Source organism: Scyliorhinus canicula, chromosome 3 (assembly GCF_902713615.1).
Source record: "Scyliorhinus canicula chromosome 3, sScyCan1.1, whole genome shotgun sequence".
Classification (NCBI taxonomy): Eukaryota; Metazoa; Chordata; class Chondrichthyes; order Carcharhiniformes; family Scyliorhinidae; genus Scyliorhinus; species Scyliorhinus canicula.
In genome coordinates this window covers 22,834,034-22,858,559 of record NC_052148.1, presented here as the reverse complement: position 1 = coordinate 22,858,559, position 24,526 = coordinate 22,834,034, and the positions used below count along the sequence as shown (strand labels likewise).

The 24,526-nt window shown below is 48.4% G+C and overlaps 1 protein-coding gene across 1 annotated transcript in view; it reads left to right on the top strand.

The window, feature by feature from the left end:
• The window catches only part of c3h20orf194 (chromosome 3 C20orf194 homolog), a 257,070-nt gene that overhangs the window by 221,836 nt on the left and 10,708 nt on the right, over nt 1–24,526 (top strand). Inside the window, exons 31-36 of the mRNA XM_038793206.1 lie at nt 2,154–2,240; nt 2,623–2,729; nt 14,422–14,496; nt 19,827–20,029; nt 20,262–20,327; nt 22,417–22,510. Of these exons, the coding sequence (XP_038649134.1) occupies nt 2,154–2,240; nt 2,623–2,729; nt 14,422–14,496; nt 19,827–20,029; nt 20,262–20,327; nt 22,417–22,510 (632 nt within the window). The remainder of the gene's footprint in view (nt 1–2,153; nt 2,241–2,622; nt 2,730–14,421; nt 14,497–19,826; nt 20,030–20,261; nt 20,328–22,416; nt 22,511–24,526) is intronic.

Sequence of the window (24,526 nt, the reverse complement as noted above, 5' to 3'; positions counted from 1 at the left end):
TTCTTTGGCACGCAGTCGTCCACACATTTGCTGATGAAGTCTGTGACGGTGGTGTCATACTCATTTACGTTAGTCGCTGAGTTCTTAAATATGGACCAGTCCACTGTCTCTAAGCAGTCACGTAAGAACTCTTCTGTCTCCTCGGACCAGCACTGCACAACCTTCTTAGCTGGATTCTCCGGCTTGAGTTTCTACTTGTAAGCCGGGAGAAGGAGCACAGTCTTATGGTCTGATTTCCCAAAATGCGGTCGGGGGATGGAACGGTAGGTGCCCTTGATTTTTGAGTAGCAGTGGTCAAGAGTGTTGTCGCCCCTGGTGGGACAGGAGATGTGCTGGTGGAATTTTGGCAGTACACACTTGAGGTTGGCCTTGTTGAAGTCTCCGTCCATGATGAACAAGGCCTCCGGATGTTCTGTTTTGTAGTTGTTTATGACTGTGTACAGTTCATCCAGCGCCTTCCTCACTTCTGCCTGGGGTGTAGACCGCTGTGATAATGGCTGAAGTGAACTCACGTAGAAGATAGTATGGGCGGCACTTTATGGTCAGGTATTCCAGGTCTCGGGAGCAGTAGGTCGACAGGGTCGCCACATCCAAGCACCAGGAGGAGTTGATGAGGAGGCAAACCCCTCCACCCTTCGCTTTGCCTGAAGGTGCCGTGCGGTCCGCCCGGTGAATAGAGAAGCCTTCAGGTTGTATGGCACAGTCCGGTGAGGCGGGGGTGAGCCATGTCTCTGTGAAACAGATCACACAGCAGTCTCTTACTTCCCTCTGAGAGGTAAGTCTGGCGTTAAGTTCATCCAGCTTGTTTTCAATCGCTTGGATGTTTGCCAGGAGTATGCTGGGGAGAGGGGTCTTGAAACCGCGTTGCTTCAGTCTAACCTGCACACCGCCGTGTTTCCCTCGCTTCCACAGTCGGCGGTTGCTTCTGGATGATCTTGCGATCCGATGGGAGATGTCAGCCCTTGTGGAATGTAGATGGTTTCATCTGGCAGGGTCCAGGGCGCTGGCAGGGACCAGGGCACTGGTTACGTTTCCAGGGTCGCGTCTGGCAGGGTCCCGGGCGCTGGTTGAGGTAGAGGAGTTGCTGGGGGGGCAAGTTTGCGATCCGGATGGATCCCGGCGTTCTGCGGGCGCGGGAATACCTTGCAACGCGTTCAGGTCCTTGTGCTCGGTCTCTGCCGTTTCTGGGGTCCTGGGTCATCGGCAGGGGCTTCCTGAGGCAGGTTGGGCTGGGTCCCGTTGTCTGTTTCCTTCCTGGGTGCTCCTGGGGTCTGATCTTGAGGCACGGTCGGGCCTCCATGTGGATTTTTCTTTCTTCCATCACCAGGTAGTTTGGGATGCTGGGTGGGCCACTCCGGGTCAGGTCGCTGGGCGGATCTCGCGGGGTCGCGTTGGGCTGGGTCTTGCCGTCGGGGGTCGGGTCAGGAGCTCCGGGGACTAGGCCGGGCGATCCGGGGGCTGGCGTCGGTAGTTAGGCCGGGTTTGGAGCTCCGAGGCCCAGGTCGGCTCCAAATCGAGGTCGGGGCTTCAGTTCCGGTTTGGGCACGATCTTCTTCCAGGTCACGGAGGTCGGGTCGGGTCAAAAGGTCTCCAAGGGCCTCGGAGGATCTTCAAGCCTGTTAGAGAAGATAAAATAAAAGTTTCTTGGGCAGCACCGTCCAAACCCACAACCACTATCATTCAGAAGGACAAGAGCAGAAGATACCTGGGAACTCACCACCCCGACTTGGAACTATGTCGCCATTTCTTCACTGTCGCTGGGTCAAAATCCTGGAACTCCCGAACAGCACTGTGGGTGTACCTATACCTCAGGGACTGCAGTAGTTTTAAGAAGGCAACTCAGCACCACCTTCTGAAGTGCAATATAGGGATGGGCAATCAAATGCTGGCTTAACCAACAATGCCCACATCCTGTAAATTAATTGGAAAAAAATCCGGAGTCTGCATTGGGGGAATCGAGATCTCTTCCTGCACTGGTGAGGAAAGCAATTCAGCCTCACCCGCCTTAAACAGGACTCTTTTTTTTTTTTTCCCCCCTGTTAAATCACGTCCTGAATAAAACTGTCTTACATGAATCGTCTGTTAAATAACAAAAGCAGCTCACATTACCTCCTTCATACCTCCTTTTACCTTATTTTTCTCCCAAAATATAGGAATGCTGATGTTGAAATGATTCTATCTGACAGCAGTTTTTCAGAGCCCATGATGTTGAGAGCGCGTTATTTGATGTTTCCTGGCTGGTAAGCAAGAGATAAAATTCTTAAAGTCTAATGCTACAATATAGTCCTTTAGCTGCTGGCACAAAGAAATTATCAAGCTGAGTATGTAGAATTACATTGTCTAGAATTTTTATCCTTAAATTAGTTGTGTGAATTGCATTGCTTTATTCAAATTATTGGATACTTGGAACAAAATGTAATGGCATTTTTGGGAGTAGACTCGTGTTTCTTGTAAACAATAAATGTGGATGATCAGATTCTTTAATTAATATATGAAAGTAATAGCCTATGCTGACATCAATGAGCCTTATGTGCAGCAGTAATTGGGAGGGAAAATTTATTTTTAGGGCATTTACTTTTAGTGGATATTTGGAGATATGCATAATTTTGTGTTTTTGTTCAGGTGGAATGGCAAATTCCGATCAGGATCAGTTTTCCCACAAATGACTCAGATCTGCATTAGGTTCAGCCGTCCACTTGAAAAGGCTCGATTTGTGACAAAGTGCAAAGGTAAATTTCATTTTTATGGTAAAATGTAAGTGACATGCTTCACATAGTGAATTCAAATCTGATCGAGTTTATGATTGTGTCAATATTGCAATTGAGTGCAACTACAAATATAGTATAATTAGTTGTTTAGTAGTGCAAAATATTGCTGAAGAAAGGCATGTTGAAGCGTTTCATCTTGCACTCATCAGGGCATTTCACATGAATACTGATTACAAGGGGAAAACTATAATTTATACCTTGGGAGAAACAAATGCTAATTCGTTGATAAGTAGACTCTGGTAGAGATTTTGCCAGTTGGTCAAGGCATTTCCATAGAAATGAGTCAGCAAATGGCTGTCCCTTATTTTGCTTAGCTGAGATAGGCGCAGTGTGTGGTGTGCATGTTTTTTCTGTCAGAAAAGAACAAGGCCCTGTTTAATATATGTAGCATCCAGTGCTCCCAAATGTGCCACATTATGAGCACCATTGACAATCTTAAATTGGTTGTTGTAATTCTTAACACACTGTGGATTATGGAGCAAATGTTGTCCAATCATGGAATCACATCCGATTGGACATGGTGTTTTGAGTTTTGGAAGTGTGGGTTGGTTGGATGCGTTCTGTATCTGGCCTGTTGCAACTATTGGCTGGGACATGCTGCTCTATCCGATCCGCCCCCAGTCTTTGGAACGTATGGCCTACATACCTAGCATCACACTGGCACTGAAATTCATATGCCACAATACTAATTTGTGTGAGAGGCAGACCGTCTTCTTGGCTCGATGGCAGCATCCTGTTCGTGGCGAATACCACTTGTTTTGCTCCTGCATAGTAGCAGTGTGAACAGCTAGCTTCACCTGTTTCTCAAATTAATGTAAACATTATGCTGACAACCAATTTAAGATTCAGTCAGGCTCACATGTACTAGAAACTACAAATATTAATTCACAGGACCCTGTTCTTTGCTGAAAGAAGAATCCACCTGATTCAGCGAAAGAAAATAAGTGATAGAGATAGAGAAATACAGCACAGAACAGGCCCTTCGGCCCACGATGTTGCGCCGAACTTTTGTCCTAGGTTAATCATAGAATTTTGGACAATTTTTCGTGGCCAATCCACCCAACCTGCACATCTTTGGACTGTGGGAGGAAACCGGAGTACCCGGAGGAAACCCACGCAGTCAGGGGGAGGATGTGCAGACTCCACACAGACAGCGACCCAAGTCAAAATCGAACTTGGGACCCTGGAGCTGTGAAGCAATTGTGCTATCCACAATGCTACCGTGCTGCCCTTAAGATGTTAACCTGCACTCCATTATTCTACCCTAATCCATGTACCTATCCAATAGCCGCTTGAAGGTCCCTAACTTTTCCGACTCAACTACTTCCACAGGCAGTGCATTCCATGCTCCCACTACTCTCTGGGTAAAGAACCTCCCTCTGACATCCCCTCTATATCTTCCACCATTTATCTTAAATTTATGTCCCCTTGTAATGGTGTGTTCCACCCGGGGAAAAAGTCTCTGACTGTCTACTCTATCTATTCCTCTGATCATCTTATAAACCTCTATCAAGTCGCCCCTCATCCTTCTCCGTTCTAATGAGAAAAGGCCTAGCATCCTCAAACTTTCCTCGTATGACCTACTCTCCATTCCAGGCAACATCCTGGTAAATCTCCTTTGCACCTTTTCCAAAGCTTCCACATCCTTCCTAAAATGAGGCGACCAGAACTGCACATAGTACTCCAAATGTGGCCTTACCAAGGTTTTGTACAGCTGCATCATCACCTCACGGCTCTTAAATTCAATCCTTCTGCTAATGAACGCTAGCACACCATAGGCCTTCTTCACAGCTCCAGGATAGCCATTCGCTGACTCCTTCCTCTGAGCAATCCTTTGATCAATCGGGGTCAAGCTACCTGGTTTAAGTTTCAAACAATGCATGGCGGTTAACTGTCAGTCACCATCAGCTAGTGCATTCTCCATAGCAGTGCTTCTGCCAATCAGAGTCCACTTGCCAACCGATCAGCACTCTCTTCTCATAAGGTTTAAATTTTTGTTTTCCCCTTATTAGTGCAGAGTAAAGCGAAAAGTGCAGAGGATACTGGAAGTCTGCAGAGGGATTTGGATAGGTTAAGTGAATGGGCTAGGGTCTGGCAGATGGAATACAATGTTGACAAATGTGAGGTTATCCATTTTGGTAGGAATAACAGAAAACGGGATTATTATTTAAACGATAAAATATTAAAGCATGATGCTGTGCAGAGAGACCTGGGTGTGCTAGTGAATGAATCACAGAAAGTTGGTTTACAGGTGCAACAGGTGATTAAGAAGGCAAATGGAATTTTGTCCTTCATTGCTAGAGGGATGGAGTTTAAGACGAGGGAGGTTATGCTGCAATTGTATAAGGTGTTAGTGAGGCCACACCTGGAGTATTGTGTTCAGTTTTGGTCTCCTTACTTGAGAAAGGACGTACTGGCACTGGAGGGTGTGCAGAGGAGATTCACTAGGTTAATCCCAGAGCTGAAGGGGTTGGATTATGAGGAGAGGTTGAGTAGACTGGGACTGTACTCGTTGGAATTTAGAAGGATGAGGAGGGATTTTATAGAAACATTTAAAATTATGAAGGGAATAGATAGTATAGATGCGGGCAGGTTGTTTCCACTGGCGGGTGAAAGCAGAACTAGGGGACATAGCCTCAAAATAAGGGAAAGTAGATTTAGGAATGAGTTTAGGAGGAACTTCTTCACCCAAAGGGTTGTGAATCTATGGAATTCCTTGCCCAGTGAAGCAGTTGAGGCTCCTTCATTAAATGTTTTTTTTTATAAATGTTTTTATTGGGTTTTTGAACAAGGTATAATTACCGTTATGTACACAGAATAAGAAACATATATCTCATATATATATATATATATATATATATACACATATTTAGAAGAGAAGGGCACACCCCAACATAGAATACAATAAAATATGAAATAGACTAATTGGTGGAGTACTGTGCACCAGCTCGACAGCGGCAGCTCTGTGCATCTGGCAGAATTATTTACACCACGTAAGTACGCGACTGCGGGGGGGGTGGGGTGGGGGGGAAGGGGGGGGGCAGGGGTGGCGGGGACTTGGGGGAGCAAATATACATTTGGGTGCCGGGGAGATAACCACAGTGTGCGACACCTGGCCGGGTCGCGTGCCTCTGTCGTCCGCGTCTCCCGGACGGTTCTCGCCGCCGTCCTCCGCTGCTCCTCGCGTCCTCCATCCCCAACCTCCTCGTTCCCCGCTCCTGGAGATGTTATGCACGTTTTGGCATCCCGTGCCTTCCTTCCGTTTCCCTGTCCCCCGCCCCATCCCGCTGGTTCTCCTCTCCTGTCCCCCCCTCCCTCCACGGTTTGTCCCTCCCTCCTCAGGTTCAGCTGTCTTCCCCCCCACCCACCCCCCTGTGGTTTGCCTTTCTTCAGGTTTAACCCCCCCCCCCCCCCCCCCCCCCCCCAAGTCCCTCTCTCCCTTTCATGTCTTGGCTACCCTCCCCTGATTCTTGACTAAGTTTCCCTGATTCTTGGCTACCTGGCTATTCTTCCTCCTGTTCGTTGGCTACAAACAGGTCCCGGAACAGTCACGTGAATGGCTCCCACGTTCTGTGGAAGCCGTCATCCGACCTTCGGATGGAGAATTTGATTTTCTCCATTTGGAGAGATTCCGAGAGGCCGGACAGCCAGTCTGCAGCTCTGGGTGGTGCTGCTGACCGCCAGCCAAACAGGATTCTACGGCGGGCGATCAGGGAATAGATCTGGCTGGTCCGAGACCCCGAAGACCGCCACTTTCGAGCATGGCTCCACCCTCACTCCCACCACTTTGGACATTGCCTCGAACTCGAAGAAGGCTGTCCAGTACTCCACCAGTCTGGGGCAAGACCAGAACATGTGGGTGTGGTTGGCCGGGCCTACTTGGCACCGTTCACATCTATCCTCCAACTCTGGGAAGAACCTACTCATACGGGCTCTTGTTAGGTGGGCTCTATGTATCACTTTTAGCTGTGTCAGGCTGAGCCTTGCGCACGTGGAGGTGGAGTTGACCCTTTACAGTGCTTCGCTCCAGAGTCCCCATCCTATCTCAATCCCCAGGTCCTCCCATTTCTTTCTTGTTGCGTCCAGTACGGTGTCGTCTCTTTCTGTCAGTCGGTCGTACATGTCACTACAGTTCCCTTTATCTAGGATACTTGTAGTGTACCTGCAGATACCGTAGCTCGTTCCCCCTGGCTAGCCGAAATTTCTCTGTCAGTTCGTCCAGTGTTGCGATCCTGCCGTCCGTGTATAGGTCCCCGACTGTCAGTGTCCCTCCGTCCTGCCTCCACCTTTTGAAGGTGGTGTCAGTCAGTGCTGGTGTGAACCTATGGTTGTTGCAGATGGGAGCTTTGTCAGATATTTTGGTCAGGCCAAATTGCTGCCGCAGTCGGTTCCAGGATTGGAGGGAGTCTATCCCCACCGGGCTCCTGGAGTGTTTTTTGGGTGGGGATGGGTGCTGCCGTGACGAGGGCCCATGAGGGAGGTCCCCACGCAGGAGGCCTCCTCCGCGCGCACCCACTCGGCCTCTGGCTCCTGCATCCAACCCCTTACTCGCTCGGCTGTTGCCGCCCAGTGGTAGGATTGTAGGTTTGGGAAGGCTAGCCCCCCCCCCCCCCCCCCGGATTTTGTTTTTTGTAGGACCTTCTTTGGGATCCTAGCATTTTTACCCCCCCCCATAACGAACATCATGATTAGTTTGTCCAGCGCTTTGAAAAAGGCCTTGGGGATGTAGATCGGGATGGATCTAAACAGGAAGAGGAACCTGGGCAGTACGTTCATTTTGATTGTCTGGACTCTCCCGGCGAGGGAGAGTGGGAGTGTGTTCCATCTTTGCAGGTCCTTTTTTTACTTCCTCTGTCAGACTGGTGAGGTTCCATTTGTGGATCCCTTTCCAGTCATGGGCTATTTGGATCCCCAGGTAGCGGAATTTGTGTCGGGCTTGTATAAATGGCAGTCCCGTTAGTGCTGCCCCCCGCCACTTGTGGGTGTACTGGGAAGATCTCGCTTTTGCTCATGTTGAGTTTGTAGCCCGAGAAGGCTCCAAACTCTTTCAGGAGTGCAATGATCCCGTCCAGGCTGCTCTGTGGGTCCGAAATGTAGAGGAGCAGGTCATCTGCATAGAGTGAGACTCTGTGCTCTCTGCCTCCACTTCGGATCCCCCTCCAACTTTTTGCTGTCCTGAGCGTGATTGCTAGCAGTTAGATCGCTAGGGCGAACAGCAGCGGGGACAGTGGGCATCCTTGTCTGGTGCCCCTGTGCAGTTGGAAGTATTGGGAGTTGGTATTGTTGGTCCGTATGCTCGCCATGGGAGCGTTGTATAGGAGCTTTACCCAAGAGGTGAACCCTGTTCCAAGCCCGAACCGCTCCAGTACCTCTGTGAGGTATTTCCATTCAACTCTGTCGAAGTCCTTTTCTGCGTCCAGGGAGACGATCACCTCTTGTGTTCTCTCCCCGGAGGGGGTCATTATCACATTCAGCAGGCGTCTGAAGGTTCGAGGTAAGCTGTCTACCTTTGACGAAGCCCGTCTGGTCCTCTGTGACCACCTCAGGTACACAATCTTCTCGCCTTTTGGCTAGGATTTTGGCCAGTATTTTGCATCTGTGTTTAGCAGTGAGATGGGTCTGTATGACCCACATTCCGTTGGGTCTTTGTCTTTCTTGGGTATCAGTGAGATTGAGGCCTGTGCTAACGTGGGTGGCAGTGTGCCCCTAGCTCGTGATCTGTGAACATCTCCGGCAGGTGCGGGGCCAGCGCTGTCGCAAATTTTTTGTCGAAGTCCGCCGGGAATCCGTCCGGTTCCGACGCCTTCCCCGTCTGCATGGAACTAATGCTGTCCATGATCTCTCCCAGTGCTAGTAGTGCTTCCAGGCCCTGTTTTCTGCCCTCCCCCACGACTGGAATGTCCAGTCCATCAAGGAACCGTTTCATCCCAGACTCCCCCCTTGGGGGCTCTGAGGTGTACAGCTCTTGGTAGAAGGCCATGAAGGTTTTGTTAATCTTTTCTGGTTCTGTCTCCAACGTGCCTCCGGTACCCCTGATTTGTGCAATTTCTCTGGTGGCTGTCTGCTTTCTCAGCTGGTATGCCAACAGGCGGCTGGCTTTGTCTCCATGTTCATACAGGGTCCCGCGCGCCTAGCGGAGTTGGTGCACTGCTTTCCTGGTGGAGAGCAGGTCAAAGTTCCTTTGTAGTTCTTTCCTCTCTGCCAGGAGCTCTATGGTCAGGGCCTTGGAGTATTTACGGTTTACCTCCAGTATGGAGTCGACCAGCTGCTGCCTAGCCACCCTTTTCTCCCTATCTCTTTGTGCTTTGAAAGCGATGATTTCCCCTCTTAGTACGGCCTTTAGTCTTCCCAGAACGTGGGCGGAGAGACCTCCGCCTTTTTGGTTGTTCTCCGTGTACTCTGCTATGGCCCGCACTATCCTTTCGCTGAAGGCCTTGTCAGCTAATAAGGCACCGTCCAACCTCCATGTGGGGCGCTGGGCCCTTCCCGTCTCTAGCCGCACGTCCATGTAATGTGGAGTGTGGTCTGATATCACAATTGCGTAGTACTCCACTTTGTCTATCCCTGGAAGCACCGTCTTCCCCACCACAAAGAAGTAAATTCTGGTGTATACGTTGTGTACTGGGGAGAAGAAGGAGAATTCCTTCTCTTCCGGGTGGGCGAACCTCTAGGGGTCCACCGCTCCCATCTGCTCCATAAAGTGACTGAGTTCCTTTGCCATGCTTGAGGTTTGATCTGTCCTTCTTTGGGTCCTGTACACAGTTGAAGTCCCCCCCCCCCATAATTAGTCGATGCGTCGCTATGTCCGGGATTTCTGCCATGGTCTTTTTGATGAAACTCGTGTCGTCCCAGTTGGGTGCGTACACGTTGACTAGTACCACCGGTGCCCCATCCAGGACCCCGCTGACCATGACGTACCGTCCCCCCAGGTCTGTAACCGTCCTTGTCGCCCTAAATATCGTCCTCTTGCCGATCAAGATCGCCACCCCCCCTGGCCCTTGTCCCATAGCAGGAATGGTAGGTTTGTCCCACCCAGCCCTTCCTTACCCGCAGTTGGTCCTGCTCCCTCAGGTGCGTCTCTTGGAGGAAGACTATGTCGGCCTTCATATTTCTGAGGTGGGTGAGGATCTCTTCACTGGGTCGTTAAGTCCCTTTACGTTCCAGGTGACTATCCTGGTGGGGGGCTTCTGCCCCCTCGCTCCTGTGGGATTAACCATACTTATCTGGTGGACGCGCCCCTGCCCTCCGGGGTTTCCCTTTGTTGGGGGGCCGTCCAGGATGGCCGCTATTGCTGCTCTCTCCACGCGGTCGGGTCTTTGCGCTCCGGGGTTTCCCCTTGTCCCGGGGGCACCTGCCATGGCCGTCCACTGTGTCCGCCATGCAGGTAGTCCCCTGCACTCTGGGGTCTCCCTTCGCCCAAAGACCGTACTGGGTGGGTGCTTGCAGCAGTTCCTTGTTTCGGGCCCTTGGTTGTGGCACTTTGTAGTCCTGTTCCTTTTCTAGCCTCCTTTGTCCCTCCTTCCCTGCATCCTCCCTTCCCGGTCTCTTGCTCCCTGTGTACGTCCCCGCCCCCGGTCTCTCCCTTCTCCCTCCTCCCCCCCCCCCCCCCCCCCCCCCATATTCCCCTCCTTTGCCCCTCTTTCCCCTATTCCTGTCCCCATTTGCTCTCCTGGCTCTGACGGGTGTTTCCTCCCCCATCCCCTGCCTGGCGCCTTCCCCCCCTGTTGGGGGCGCGCTGCGGCCCTGCTTTGTTGCGTGCCCCTGGCGCTAGCTTTCCTGCTAGTACGGTGGCCCCCCTCTCGGGGGTTATTGTCTCGCTTCTCCCCCGCCTGGCCTCTATGGTTTTCTGCCCGTTCTTCCCCCGTCCTCCCCTGCACCCCTCCCGCTTGCTCTCCCTTCTCCAATTCTCTCGTTCCCTCGCGCTGGGGCCTGGCCTCCCAACTGGAGCGGTCCCACAGGCAATGGTTTGCTCTTTGTTCTGGGTGTTCTTGCTGGGGTGGGGGGAGGCCTGGCCTTGCCTCGCCCCTCCCCCCCCACCCCCGTCGGCGTGTCGTTGCCCCTTGCCAGGGGCCCCTCGTCCCTACCCTCGCTGGTGGTTTTCCAGCCCGTGCTCTTCGATGAACCCGTTTGCCTCAGCGGGGGCTGTAAAGAAGTGCCCCTTGTTTTGATATGTGACCCAGAGTTTCGCTGGGTACAGCATACCAAAACGCACGTTGCTCCTGTGGAGAGCTGCTTTCGCCCTGTTGAACTCAGCACGTCTCCTGGCTATATCTGCCCCATGATCCTCATAAATTCGAATGGCGTGGCCTTCCCATTTGCAGGCTCTATCTTTCCTGGCCCAGCGCAGGATTGTCTCCCTATCCTGGTATCTGTGCAGTTTAGCTATGACTGCTCTTGGGTGGTCCCCTGCCTTGGGCTTCGGGTGCAGCGACCGATGCGCTCTGTCCAATTCTGGTGGGTTGTGGAAAGTTGTCTTCCCCACTAAGTTGCCCAGCATCTCAGCCACGTATGCTGTGGGGTTTCTACCCTCGATCCCCTCTGGCAGGCCCACTATCCTTACATTTTGCCTTCTCGAGCGGTTTTCCTGGTCGTCTACTCTGCCCTTCAGGCTCCCCTGTGTTGCGCCCAGTCTCGCCACTTCCCTCTCCAGGGCCGTGACCCGGTCGCTGCTTTCTCCAGCTCCTTAATTGTCGCCTCCTGGGCTTCCAGTTTCTCCCCTTGGGCATCCAATTTCTCCTCCAGTCTGGTCAGAGCCTGCTGCACCCCTGACATGGCCCTGGCCACTGCTGCCTGCACTGCGGCCTCTATTTCTGCTTTCACCTCTGCCTTGATTACCTGCAGCTGATCCCTCAGTAAAAGCTGCCTTCCAATTCCAGCCCCCCTCTGGCCCCAGGGGAGAGGGCACCTGTCTGTCCAGCTCTTTTTGATGCGGCGATACATCCGTTCCGCTGCTTCGTGCGCTGATTTGCTCGCCTGAGTTGGCTCGCCCATTGTCCCGTCTGCCTCTGGTGTCCCTTCTCCCCCTGCCTTGGCTCCCTTCTGGCATTTTTTCCTCCCCACTTCCCTTTCATCTTTTCTTCTCCCCTTGTTTTTCTTTTCCGCACCCTATTTTTAATTTTTTTTTGTCTCTTCCCTTTTTCTTCTCTCTTCCCTTCTTTCCTTTACCACTTTATTTTTTTTCCCTCTTTTATACAACTCCTCTCAGGTGGGCTTGTTTTGGATGGGAGAGGAGAGTGTAAAAAGAGAGAAAATAACATAATCTCCCCCCCCCCCCCCCGACTCTCTTTAACAGTTTTCTTTTGGGTTTCGTTTTTGTAAAAGTCCTTTTTTCTTCCTTTCCCCTCACTCACCCAGGATAGAGAGAGCGAGAGAGAGAGGCTTTTGTCCAGAGTCTCTTTTTTTCCTTGCCTCGCGGTGGTCGCTGCCGGTTGCGGTGGGGGGGGGGGTTGGGTCGGTCCCCGCTGCTCCGTTCGGGTTGCCGCACGTCGCACTCCGTGCCCTCCCGGTGGGGGTGGTTAGGTCGATGGTCGCTCCTCCACACCCTCCGTACCGCCGGCTGGGCCCTGCTTCGGTCCTGGCCTGCGTTTGGGGGAGGGGGGAGGTAGACCTGCCGCCGCCGAGGAGCCTCCGCCGACAGATTCGTTGGGGGGGGGGGGGGGGGGGGTGTTCCCGCTCTTGCCGCTGCGGAGAGAAAGGCCCCGATTTCGTTACCCTGCGGGAGCCCCTCTCCGTGCGACCGCTCCGCTCGCCGACCAGAAGTCTCTGCATTAAATGTTTTTAAGGTAAAGGTAGATAGTTTTTTGAAGAATAAAGGGATTAAGGGTTATGGTGTTCGGGCCGGAAAGTGGAGCTGAGTCAACAAAAGATCAGCCATGATCTCATTGAATGGCGCAGCAGGCTCGAGGGGCCAGATGGCCTATTCCTGCTCCTAGTTCTTATGTTCTAACAGTGTCCTGATGAGTGCAAGACAAAAAGCTTCAACATGTCTCTTGTTTTCTTTTCAGCAGTACTATAGTATCAATCACTTAAGGGAAGAAACAGTTCAAAGGCCTGAATGTAATGAGTACATTTTGATTTCATACCTGGAAGCAGTATATCCATGGGTGACTTAATGCATTAATAGCCACAAGTGAGGCTGACTGGGATACTGCATTGGACGCAGTGAAACTCTGGTTAATTTTTTCCTCCCCCCTCCATTTTGCACAGAGTATTATTGTCAGAGTTATGAAAGTATTCATGTCTGGCATGCTTACCATGCTAGTGCCTAAAATACTGAAAAAATAACTTTAATCCTCCTTTAATATTTCCCTGGCCTCCTGCATGGCTGATTCTTGGTTGAGTACTTTAATGTTCTCAACATCTCTGGTATCAGCTGAAGTGGCATTTTAGATCTGGAAGCCTAATAATAATAATTGCTTATTGTCACAAGTCGGCTTCAATGAAGTTACTGTGAAAAGCCTTAGATAAAGATTATTGATGGACTATTCCAGCTGTGTTTGCTCATGTTTTACAGCTACGCTCAGTCATTCAGCAAGGAGCTGATCTGCAACCCTATGGTCCATAAACTCTAGAATTCTCCTCTCAAATCTTTCCATGTCTTTTTCCTCCTTTACGACTCCTACGACTCCTTAAAACCCGTCTCCTTTAGCCAAACTTTTGATCACCCATCCTAATATCTAGTTTTGGCTGTGTAAATCTTTTCACCCATGAAGTGTGTTTCGGATGTCCCCTTAAAGTAAAGCATTATATAAATGCAAGTAGTTGATTTTTTCCTTTTTCTTCCTCCCTCTTCATTACAGATCCACTCAACCATTGCCAGGGTGAAATCTGCTAATCTTTCTTAAGCCTTTCCCTTATTTCCTTTAAGTTGGTCTTATTTGTCTTGGCTTGTATACCTTTCCTGCTCCTTTGTCTTTTTGAATCAAAGATAATATTGCATTGCTATTCCATAAAGATTTTCAGTCTGCTGTCAATCTTTCTTTATTGCCAGATTGAGATGTGCAACTTCCCTGATGTACTGGTTCATGATGCAATTTAACAACTCTCACACTCGGGCTTTGGCAATTAATCCAGAGGTTCAACAATAACTTGAATGAATTGTCAGCAAGGATGGCTCAGAAATTGGATTCATTTAACCTATAGTTAGGTACTACAATGGAAAAATCATACAATCATAGAATTTACAGTGCAGAAGGAGTCCATTCGGCCCATCGAGTCTGCACCGGCTCTTGGAAAGAGCACCCTATCCAAGGTCCACACCTCCACCCTATCCCATAACCCAGCAACCCCACCCAACACTAAGGGCAATTTTGGACACTGTGGGCAATTTAGCATGGCCAATCCACCTTACCCGCACATCTTTGGACTGTGGGAGGAAACCGGAGCACCCGGAGGAAACCCACGCACACACTGGGAGAATGTGCAGACTCCGCACAGACAGTGACCCAAGCCGGGAATCGAACCTGGGACCCTGGAGCTGTGAAGCAATTGTGCTTTCCACAATGCTACCGTGCTTCCCAAATAGTTCAGATATGGAAGCATAAGATAAAATGACCAGAACAGACTTCTTTTCTAAATTCTCTGAACTTTATGTGGAAACCAATGTATACCTACAGACGTTCCTTGGTCATCTTGTCATTTGTTTGTTATTTAGCTTTGAGAGCCTCGCTGAAGTCATTCCCGTTCAATGGAAATATATATCACATTCGAGCACAACTGAAATTTTCAGGTACCGATCTTTTATTTCCACCAACTTGTGTAGCATGTTTATTCATCTGCTACAATTAAATCATTACTGTGTCCATTGAGATATTTTTGTAGCTTTATAATATATTGAAATTTGGAATGATCTAATATTGGATACATTAAATTGTATTTATTTCATGTTTAATTCCAGTTCACTCAGGTACTGCATTACTACATTTGTTGAATGACCTCCTTCTGTGATGTAATAAAATCCCTGCAGTTGCAGAAAGAGGCTATTCGGTCCATCGAGTCTATATCAGCCCTCCAAAAGGGCACCCTACCTAGGCCAGCTCCCCCACGCTATCCCCATAACCTGCGCACATTTTTGGATACTGAGGGGCAATTACGGTGGCCAATCTACCTAACCTGCACATCTTTGGACTGTGGGAGGTAACCAGAGCAGAGGCATACAGTGCTGCCTACTCACCCTGGCTGCCCTGAGGAGGTTGTACAGTTTATTCCGGATCAGCTGGCTGGTCTGGACAGTGTTGCTGACGGCGCTCACCGCCTCTGCCACCTGTGCCCAGGCATGGCGAATGGAGGCAGCTGGCAATCTCCTTCCCGGACTGGGGTACAGGGTCAACCACCTCTCCTCCACCACATCCAGAAAGGTCTCCAACTCGGCATCCGTAAAATAGGATGCCGCCCTCCTCGCTGCCATCTTGTTGACTGGGATGGTGTGCGCGGAGTGAAGTGTGTATATGCGGCTGCTGGGTGTCAGTCGCGAAACCAGCAAATCCTGCACCTTTTCTCATTGGAATTGATTGTGTTCCATGTGACCCCAGTGCTAGCCTGTTAACAGTAGCTGAATTGGTCCAGGTGCGGTGCCAGTTTTGCTGTTGAGAAAGTCCACAAATCCTGCGACGGCGTCAACACTTAGTCTCAGAAATGGAGAATCCAGCCGGTCATCTTTCTTCTTGGCATATTCCAGTCTTCTGGCTCAACATTGAGTTTAAGAACTTTAGACATTAATCACCACTCCATTTTCTTTCAGACAGCACTGGAGTCACTAAGTGGAGAAAATCTCAGCTATTGCTGAGGAAGGGCAGTGGAGTTCCCTGTTGGGAACGCTGCCTCATGGGAATTCCACCTCCCTTCCAAAGCTTGGTTTTCTCCTCTCTTTTGCTGTAGCCAATTGCATTCATACTTCTTCCAGACCCAGCCTTTGTTTCTATACTTGTGTTATTATCAACTTTGTAAGGGGCTTCTATTCCTTTTGTTATTTAAGCATATCTGCTTTATCATAGATTGATCCCTTTTAATTTATTTTTATGGATCTATACTTGCTTAAAAGCTGTTCATCTTAAACATCCTCTGATAAAAGGTCATCAACATAAAAAAATTAGCTTTATTTCCCATTTCAATATGCTGCCTGACATGCTGATGAATACAACATTTTTTTTCTTTTTCTAGAAAATCTGTTTCTTTTTGTTAACTTTGATAATTGAGAAAACATACTTGGTGTTATGTTGAACTCAACTTGAAAAATACGAGTATGGGTCGGTAATTTGAGCCCTAAGAGCCTACAGTTATGGCTGATCTACTTCAACTCCATTTTTCTGCCCGATTCTCTTTAATTCCCTTAAGATCTGAAAATCTATCCATCTCCATTGTTAACTGCATTTGAGACATAGCCATCTGGGGTAGAAAATTCCAGATTTGCAACCCTTTGAATGAAGAAATTTAACTATCTTTTGGTCCTAAATGTTCAGTCCTTCATTCTGGGTCTGTGACATCTAATTATAGAACCTTTGTCAAGGTAAACATCCTCCAATAATCTGCGCTATAAAGTCCCTTACCATTACATGTTTCAATGAGATCACCTATTATTCTTCTCAATTTTAGGGAATGTAGGACTAGTCTCCTCATTCCAGGAATCAGTTTTATGAAATTAATTTCACTCCTTCTAAGGAAAGCTTGTCCCAGATAAAGAGATTCAAAGTGTGTACGTAAAATTGAAATGTGGCCTCAAGAAAGTCCCTATGCGATTGAAATGAAATATCAATATTATTATTATTATTGTTGCTATTATATCTCTTTGCTCTAGTACTCCAAATCCTGTTGTGTTTTTCATTCATTCTTACAATGTAAGATTGCTGGCAAGGCTAGCATTTGTTGTCCATTCCTAATTACCCTGGGATTGGTGGTGAGCACTGGACTGTTGGAGGGTCAGTACTGAGGGAGTGCTACACTGTTGGACGGTCAGTACTGCAGGGGCGTTATATTGATTATTGGGATCAGGGTGTTGTCCTATCCTGAGATTCTGAGTAAATTGGGTCAATATACTCTGGGGTTTTGAAAACTGAGACGATCTCATTGATACATGGAAAATTCTGAAAGGCGTTGACAGGGTAGAGGCGAGGAGTTGTTTTCTCCTGGCTGGAGAGCATAGAACAGGGGGGCAGTCCTTCGGAATAAAGCGTTTGGCCATTTAGGACTGAGATGAGGAACAATTTCTTCACTCGAATGTTTGTGAATATTTGGAATTTTCTACCCAACTTGCGGATGCTTAATTTGAATATATTCCTGGCAAATCGATAGCTTGTTAGATACTATGGGAAAGAAGGAATATGGGGATCAGGCAGTAAAGTGGAAAAAAGACCCATTTTTCGCTTCCTGTCTGCTATCCAGCTTTCTATCCATCTCAATCCCACGCACTTTAATGTTACATAAAAATCTACTTTGTGAGACCTTGTTGAAAGCCATCTGAAAATCTGAATAAAACACATCCACTGGTTCTCCCTGCTCAACTCTACCAGTTACACCTTCAAAGAATTTTTGTAGATTTGTCAAACATGATGTCCCTTTCTTAAATTCATAATGGAGAACAAGGAAGTGGCAAAACAAGTAAGCAACTACTTTAGTTCTACCTTCATGAAGGAAGACACAAATAACTTCCTAGAAATGCTAGGGATTGAGGAATTGAAGGAAATTAGTATTAGTAAAAATATAGTGCTGGAGAAAGCCAATAAATCCCCTGGGTTTGATCATCTACATCTCAGGGTACTATAGGAGTAACGCGGGTTGCCATCTTCCAATTTTGGAACAATTCTGCAGATTAGAGGGTGGTAAATGTAACCCTAGTATTTTTAAAAAAGGAGAATGGGGAAAAACAGGGAATTAACCTGAGGATCACCACACCTCCGGAAAGGGGCACGGTTGAGATGGCGGGGCCTTCATGAATAATGCACGCTGTTGGCTGAGCTCTGCATCACAAGCTAGCTGTCCAGCCAACGGAGCTAAACTGGCCCCCATGATTACTGTAAAACCCTTATTGCTTGTATCTCTAATTTCTTGTTTCATGCTATCCCCTAGCTTATCACTATGGTTTGGAGGCCTATAAACACTCCCACTAATGTTTACTGCCTCTTGTCGCTTTTTAGTTCCACCCAGGCTGATGTTGCATCTTGATTTTCTGAGCTAACCTCCTTTCTTATTACTGTACTGATTTCATCCTTTGCTAACAATGCCACCTTACCTCCTTTTCCTTTTTTCTGCTGACCTTCCTACATATTGAATATCCTTGGATTCTCAGTTTCCAATGTAGCCACCTGGGTTGGCCACTTCCTCACACAAAATGGAAGAACACAAAGATTGCAGGGTAAAATGGACATTGGCAAAGAAACGAGCAGTCTGCAGAATCCCCTGTGTTCTAGCTGCTACAGAAACCCGACAGAATTGTAACTAACGAGCTACGCATATTAATGAAGCGATTCACGGTGATTCCCAGGCACAATGGACACAACAGTTAACTGCAATTGAAACATTCACAAACTTTCACAAGGCAATTGGGCATGCACTTCGAGGAGACTAATGTGTAGAGAATAGACTGAATATTTTAACAGCTCTTTTAAAGAGCTGTTACCCTGTTGATAATCTCTCTGAGCTCAAATCAATGGGGCATGTTACTTTGGGGGCAAGTGTGTGCATTTCACATTTGGTAACCTGAAGTACTATCGTAATTTGGGGACAAACTGGTGATAGTCACAGAGTCCTACAGAGCAGAAAAGGTCCTTCGGCCCATCGAGTCTGCACCAACAATAACTATCCTTAATCTCTTGCTAATCCCATTTTGCAGCACTCTTTGAATGTGATGCTGTTTCAAGTGCTCGTCCAAGTGTTATTGAAGGTTGTGAGGTTTCCAGCCTCCATTACCTTCCCAGGCAGTACATTCCAGATTGTCACCAACCAGAGTGAAAATCATTTTTCTCAAATTCCCTCAACCTTCTGCCCCTCACCCTTAAACTATGCCCCTCGTGATTGACTCTCAACCAAAAGAGAACAGTTGTTTCCTATTTATCCTGCCCGAACCCCTCAATCTTCTACTCCTCAATCATATTCCCCCTCCACATGCTCTGCTCTAAATAAAGCAATCCAAGCCTATCCAGCTCCTTATAGCTCAAATGCTCCATCCCCCCCCCCCCCCCCCCCCCCCCCCCCCCACCCCCACCAAAGTGCAATCACCTTCCTATAGTGAGGTGACCAGAACTGCACACACTAATCCAGCTTTGGCCTAACCAGCATTCAGTACAGCTCTCATCATAGTGTCCTTACTCTTATATTCTATGGCACGACTGATGAAGGCAAGGGTCCCATATACCTTTTGATAACGTCTAAGTGCACTAAATGTCTGTTGCGTGCTTTTTCACATTGGATAAGAGAAGATTGAGCATATGGTCATTGTTGAAGCTCCTCTCGGCATCCTAGCAATGTTTGATTACATCCATAATAATAATCTTTATGAGTGTGACAAATAGGCTTACATTAACACTAAAGTAACAGTAAAGTTACTGTGAAAATCCCCTAGTCGCCACATTCATATACACTGAGGGAGAATTCAGAATGTCTAATCCACCTAGCAAGCACGACTTTCGGCACTTGTGGGAGGAAACGAGAGCCCCCAGAGGAAATCCACGCGGACACGGGGGGAACGTGCAGACTCTGCACAGACAGTGACCCAAGCCGGGAATCAAACCCGGGTCTCTGGTGCTGTGAAACAACGATGCTAACCGCTGTGCTACCGTACCACTCCTCAGCTTTGCAGTATTGCATCCATGCAGCTTGCTACAGAAAACTGGAGGCCTGGGAGTAATTTGGAAGTCTTGCAAGCGTTGCATTAGTGCAGCATGCAATCGAAACAAAAGAAAGATAATCAATTTGAGCTTTTCTTGTGTTCGTTTTCAATAATCATATGTCCACATTCTTTTTCTACAGCTTTTAGAACATCAGCATGTTCCCCGTTGGCCATATTTAGTAATCATTCTCTTATTGTAAGTCATTGTTTGTGACTCATTATCTTACTGTGCCTTACAGATTCTGAGAAAATGTTTGAAATCTGTCACAACACCCAGACTAATATGTTCTGCATGGTACCCTTACAAGATGGCCCTTCTCCCCCTCCTTTACAAGGTGATGGGAGGACTAGTGGACGAAAGCTTGACAGTTTTGTTGTTTTCATCGGTTGCACGCTGAAAGAGGAGACCATGAAGGATTGGCTGCGACAGTGTGCGAGCCAGGTAGAGTGGAATGCAAATGTATCAGATACATTTCTGATTCTTGTAAATACATCTTTTTAAATCTCCCTCATTCAATGGCTATATTACTGGATTGTGTGGTTATATTTCTGACCCTTAAACTGCACCAGATATGTGCCATTTTACCTGTTGAAACTGATGCTAATTTTTCAAAATTGAAGTAATTATTCTTTTTTCAATCCTGTATTTCACTAATGCGACTCTTGTTTTATAGAAACTACAGAAGAAATCTCTCAAGACATTTGAGACCCTCACCAAACAAGAAATAAAGAATGTCCATGTAAGAACTTAAGTCAACAGATTTGATCATTTGTTTTTATTATACAGAATGGAGCCTGAAACTCTTGGTTGTCACTGATGTTAGTTTAAAGAGATAGTTGAGGCTGCTGAATGGCACAGCATGCTGACGTACAGTTGCTGTCTGCGTTCTTGCATTCATGGTTGAGCGACATGGGGGAAAGGTGGAGTGATTCACAACTAGGAGACAGGGAGGGAAAATTGGTGAGTCTGTTACTTCTGCCCAACTATTGCCCAGCAATCCAATTGCAGATTACTACCAACAACGGAAACAGTCCATTCCTGTTGCCTTGGAATCATAGAATCTTATAACTCAGAAGGAGGCCATTTTACCAGGTCTGTTGTGTGGCTCTTTGAAAGAGTTGCCCAGTTTAGTCCACTCCTAGTTGTTCTTTCTCCTCTCTAGCCCTGCAGATTAGTCCCCTTGAAGTACATGTCCAGTTGCCTTTTGAAAGTTACTTCAGAATTTGGTTTGTTACACTTTCAGGTAGTTTATTTCAGATCTTAAAAAAAACATCTTTACAAAGAAGTTTCTCCTCTTCCCCCCTTTTATCAATTCAAGTTCAACCCACTTATCAATTTCTCCCTACTTGCGCACTCAAACCTCTCAGAATTTTGAATACCTGTTAGGTAACTTAATCTCCCCATACTCTTTGTTTGCAGGAGTACAATCCCGGTTTCTCTAATCGCCCCACTAACTGAACTCCCTCATCTGTGGTTTCTCCTTTTTACCCTCTCAAACACCTTGACATCCTGTCTAAAATGTGGCACCCACAGTTGTAAACAATGATGCAGCTGAGGCCCAACCAGAAATTTCTAAAGATTTAGCATAATGCCTTATTTTTGTCTTGAATGCACCTATTTACGAAGTCAAGTATCCTGCGGTTTCCCAATCACCTTTTCAATGTACTCAATCATCTGCCAAGATTTGTAGATTATGAATACCTAGATGTCTCTTTTCTTGCACCCTGTGCAAAATAGTACCATTTGGATTCCGCAAAATCAATATTCTGCAGCTGCTGAAAGCCTGAAATGAAAGTAGAACATGCTGCGAATATTCAGTGGGTAATGCAGCAGAGAAAATCAAAGTTAATGGACTGTAGCTTCTGAGCTGTCCCACGTTGTATTGAGATTATACCCCAAAGATCCATGAGGAAATGCACTTGAAAATTCCCAGGCAGTGTTTGCATGGAAATTGTCCAGAAGTGCAAACTTCCTCTGGGCAATTGCCCTACACTGGGAACTATCCTAAAACGGTGATTTTAAGTCACAAACTTTGGATGGCTCCACCAATTGTTCAAGTGAGAATTAAAACCTCTTTTAGCTTCTCTGCAACTATTGCACAGACCCACAGGACTCTTTCCCCACCACTCCCAAGACAGGATTCCAGGCAAGAATGGGTGGCACGGTAGCACAGTGGTTAGCACTTGTTTCACAGCGCCAGGGTCCCAGGTTCGATTCCCGGCTTGGGTCACTGTCTATGCGGAGTCTCCATGTTCTCCCAGTGTCTGTGTGGGTTTCCTCCGGGTGCTCCGGTTTCCTCCCACAAGTCCCGAAAGAGGTGGTGTCAGGTAATTTGGACATTCTGAATTCTCCCTCTGTGTACCCGAACAGGCGCCGTAGTGTTATGATGAGAGGCTTTTTGCAGTAACTTCATTGCAGTGATAATGTAAGCCTACTTGTGACAATAATAAAGATTATTAAGAATCTGGGACTGGAGTGGCAGTCCAGTGCTGATTGCCACTCCGAGAAGTTCAGGCCCACATCAAGTCGATGATGATTCATCATTTAGATTATATTGCCTCTCTGTTATTTCTTCCAAAGTGCATTACTAAATGCCGATTGACATTATGGCATTCTGAAGTCTGCAGTTATTCGCTATTTGATATGTTGCCTAATTTCATCTACAAACTTCCAATATATCAGACACTGTTCTGTATTGCCTTAATTTCAACAAATCTTTCGACCTCGGTATGAAAGAGTTCCATAGGCAACTGTATGAATGAGAACAAGTTTAGAATCAAATATTAAACATAGTTGTTTCATAAAATATTTGAACTTTTATCCTACAGGTGAAACGCCACTTGGAGCTGCCTCCGCCTGGTTGGTTTTACAATGGAAACCAGTTTGTCAACTTCTTTGGTGAGAAGAGTGACTATCACCCATGTATCCTTTCAAGTTTATGCTTTCAAGTTAGTAATTTAGGCTTGCCATCGATAAATAGATTTTTAAAATCAGTGTTTGTTAAATACTTTGTTTTGCATCTCTTTGGGAACTTTCTGACTCAAACCTCCAGTTCAGCATTCAAGACTGTTTAAAGTACCTTTTTTGTGTTTGGGCACAGCATGCACATGGGTGAATGGGTCTTTGCTGCCAATATCTTAATTCCTACATTACAGCAATCTTTCTCTTTTTCTCTCTCCCCCCCCCCCCCCCCCCCCGTCTCTCTGTCTCTCTGTCTCTCTGTCTCTCTGTCGCTCTGTCGCTCTGTCGCTCTGTCGCTCTGTCTCTCTGTCTCTCTGTCTCTCTGTCTCTCTGTCTCTCTGTCTCTCTGTCTCTCTGTCGCTCTGTCTCTCGTCTCTCTGTCTCTCTGTCGCTCTGTCTCTCTGTCGCTCTGTCGCTCTGTCTCTCTGTCTCTCTGTCTCTCTGTCTCTCTGTCTCTCTGTCTCTCTGTCTCTCTGTCTCTCTGTCTCTCCGTCGCTCTGTCTCTCCGTCGCTCTGTCTCTCCGTCGCTCTGTCTCTCCGTCGCTCTGTCTCTCCGTCGCTCTGTCTCTCCGTCGCTCTGTCTCTCCGTCGCTCTGTCTCTCCGTCGCTCTGTCTCTCCGTCGCTCTGTCTCTCCGTCGCTCTGTCTCTCCGTCGCTCTGTCTCTCCGTCGCTCTGTCTCTCCGTCGCTCTGTCTCTCCGTCGCTCTGTCTCTCCGTCGCTCTGTCTCTCCGTCGCTCTGTCTCTCCGTCGCTCTGTCTCTCCGTCTCTCTGTCCTCTCCGCGCTCTGTCTCTCCGTCGCTCTGTCTCTCCGTCGTCTCTGTCTCTCCGTCGCTCTGTCTCTCCGTCGCTCCTGTCTCTCCGTCGCTCTGTCTCTCTTCGCTCTGTCTCTCCCGTTCGCTCTGTCTCTCCGTCGCTCTGTCTCTCCCGTCGCTCTGTCTCCTCCGTCGCTCTGTCTCTCCGGTCGCTCTGTCTCTCCGTCGCTCTGTCTCTCCCGTCGCTCTGTCTCTCCGTCGCTCTGTCTCTCGTCGCTCTGTCTCTCCGTCGCTCTGTCTCTCCGTCCGCTCTGTCTCTCCGTCGCTCTGTCTCTCCGTCGCTCTGTCTCTCCGTCGCTCTGTCTCTCCGTCGCTCTGTCTCTCCGTCGCTCTGTCTCTCCGTCGCTCTGTCTCTCCGTCGCTCTGTCTCTCCGTCGCTCTGTCTCTCCGTCGCTCTGTCTCTCCGTCGCTCTGTCTCTCCGTCGCTCTGTCTCTCCGTCGCTCTGTCTCTCCGTCGCTCTGTTCTCTCCGTCGCTCTGTCTCTCCGTCGCTCTGTCTCTCCGTCGCTCTGTCTCTCCGTCGCTCTGTCTCTCCGTCGCTCTGTCTCTCCGTCGCTCTGTCTCTCCGTCGCTCTGTCTCTCCGTCGCTCTGTCTCTCCGTCGCTCTGTCTCCGTCGCTCTGTCTTCCGTCGCTCTGTCTCTAGTCGCTCTGTCTCTCCGTCGCTCTGTCTCTCCGTCGCTCTGTCTCTCCGTCGCTCTGTCTCTCCGTCGCTCTGTCTTCGTCGCTCGCTCTCGTCGCTCTGTCTCTCCGTCGCTCTGTCTCTCCCGCTCTGTCTCTCCGTCGCTCTGTCTCTCCGTCGCTGTCTCTCCGTCGCTCTGTCTCTCGCCTCTGCCTCCTTGTCTCTCCGTCGCTCTGTCTCTCCGTCGCTCTGTCTCTCCGTCGCTCTGTCTCTCCGCTCTGTCTCTCCGTCGCTCTGTCTCTCTGTCTCTCCGTCGCTCTGTCTCTCCGTCGCTCTGTCTCTCCTACGTCCTCTGTCTCTCTCTCCGTCGCTCGGTCTCTCCGGTCCGATCTGCTCTCGCTCGCTCTGTCTCTCGCTCTCCGGTCGCTCTCTCTCTCCGTCGCTCTGTCTCTCCGTCGCTCTGTCTCTCCGTCGCTCTGTCTCTCCGTCGCTCTGTCTCTCCGTCGCTCTGTCTCTCCGTCGCTCTGTCTCTCCGTCTCTCTGTC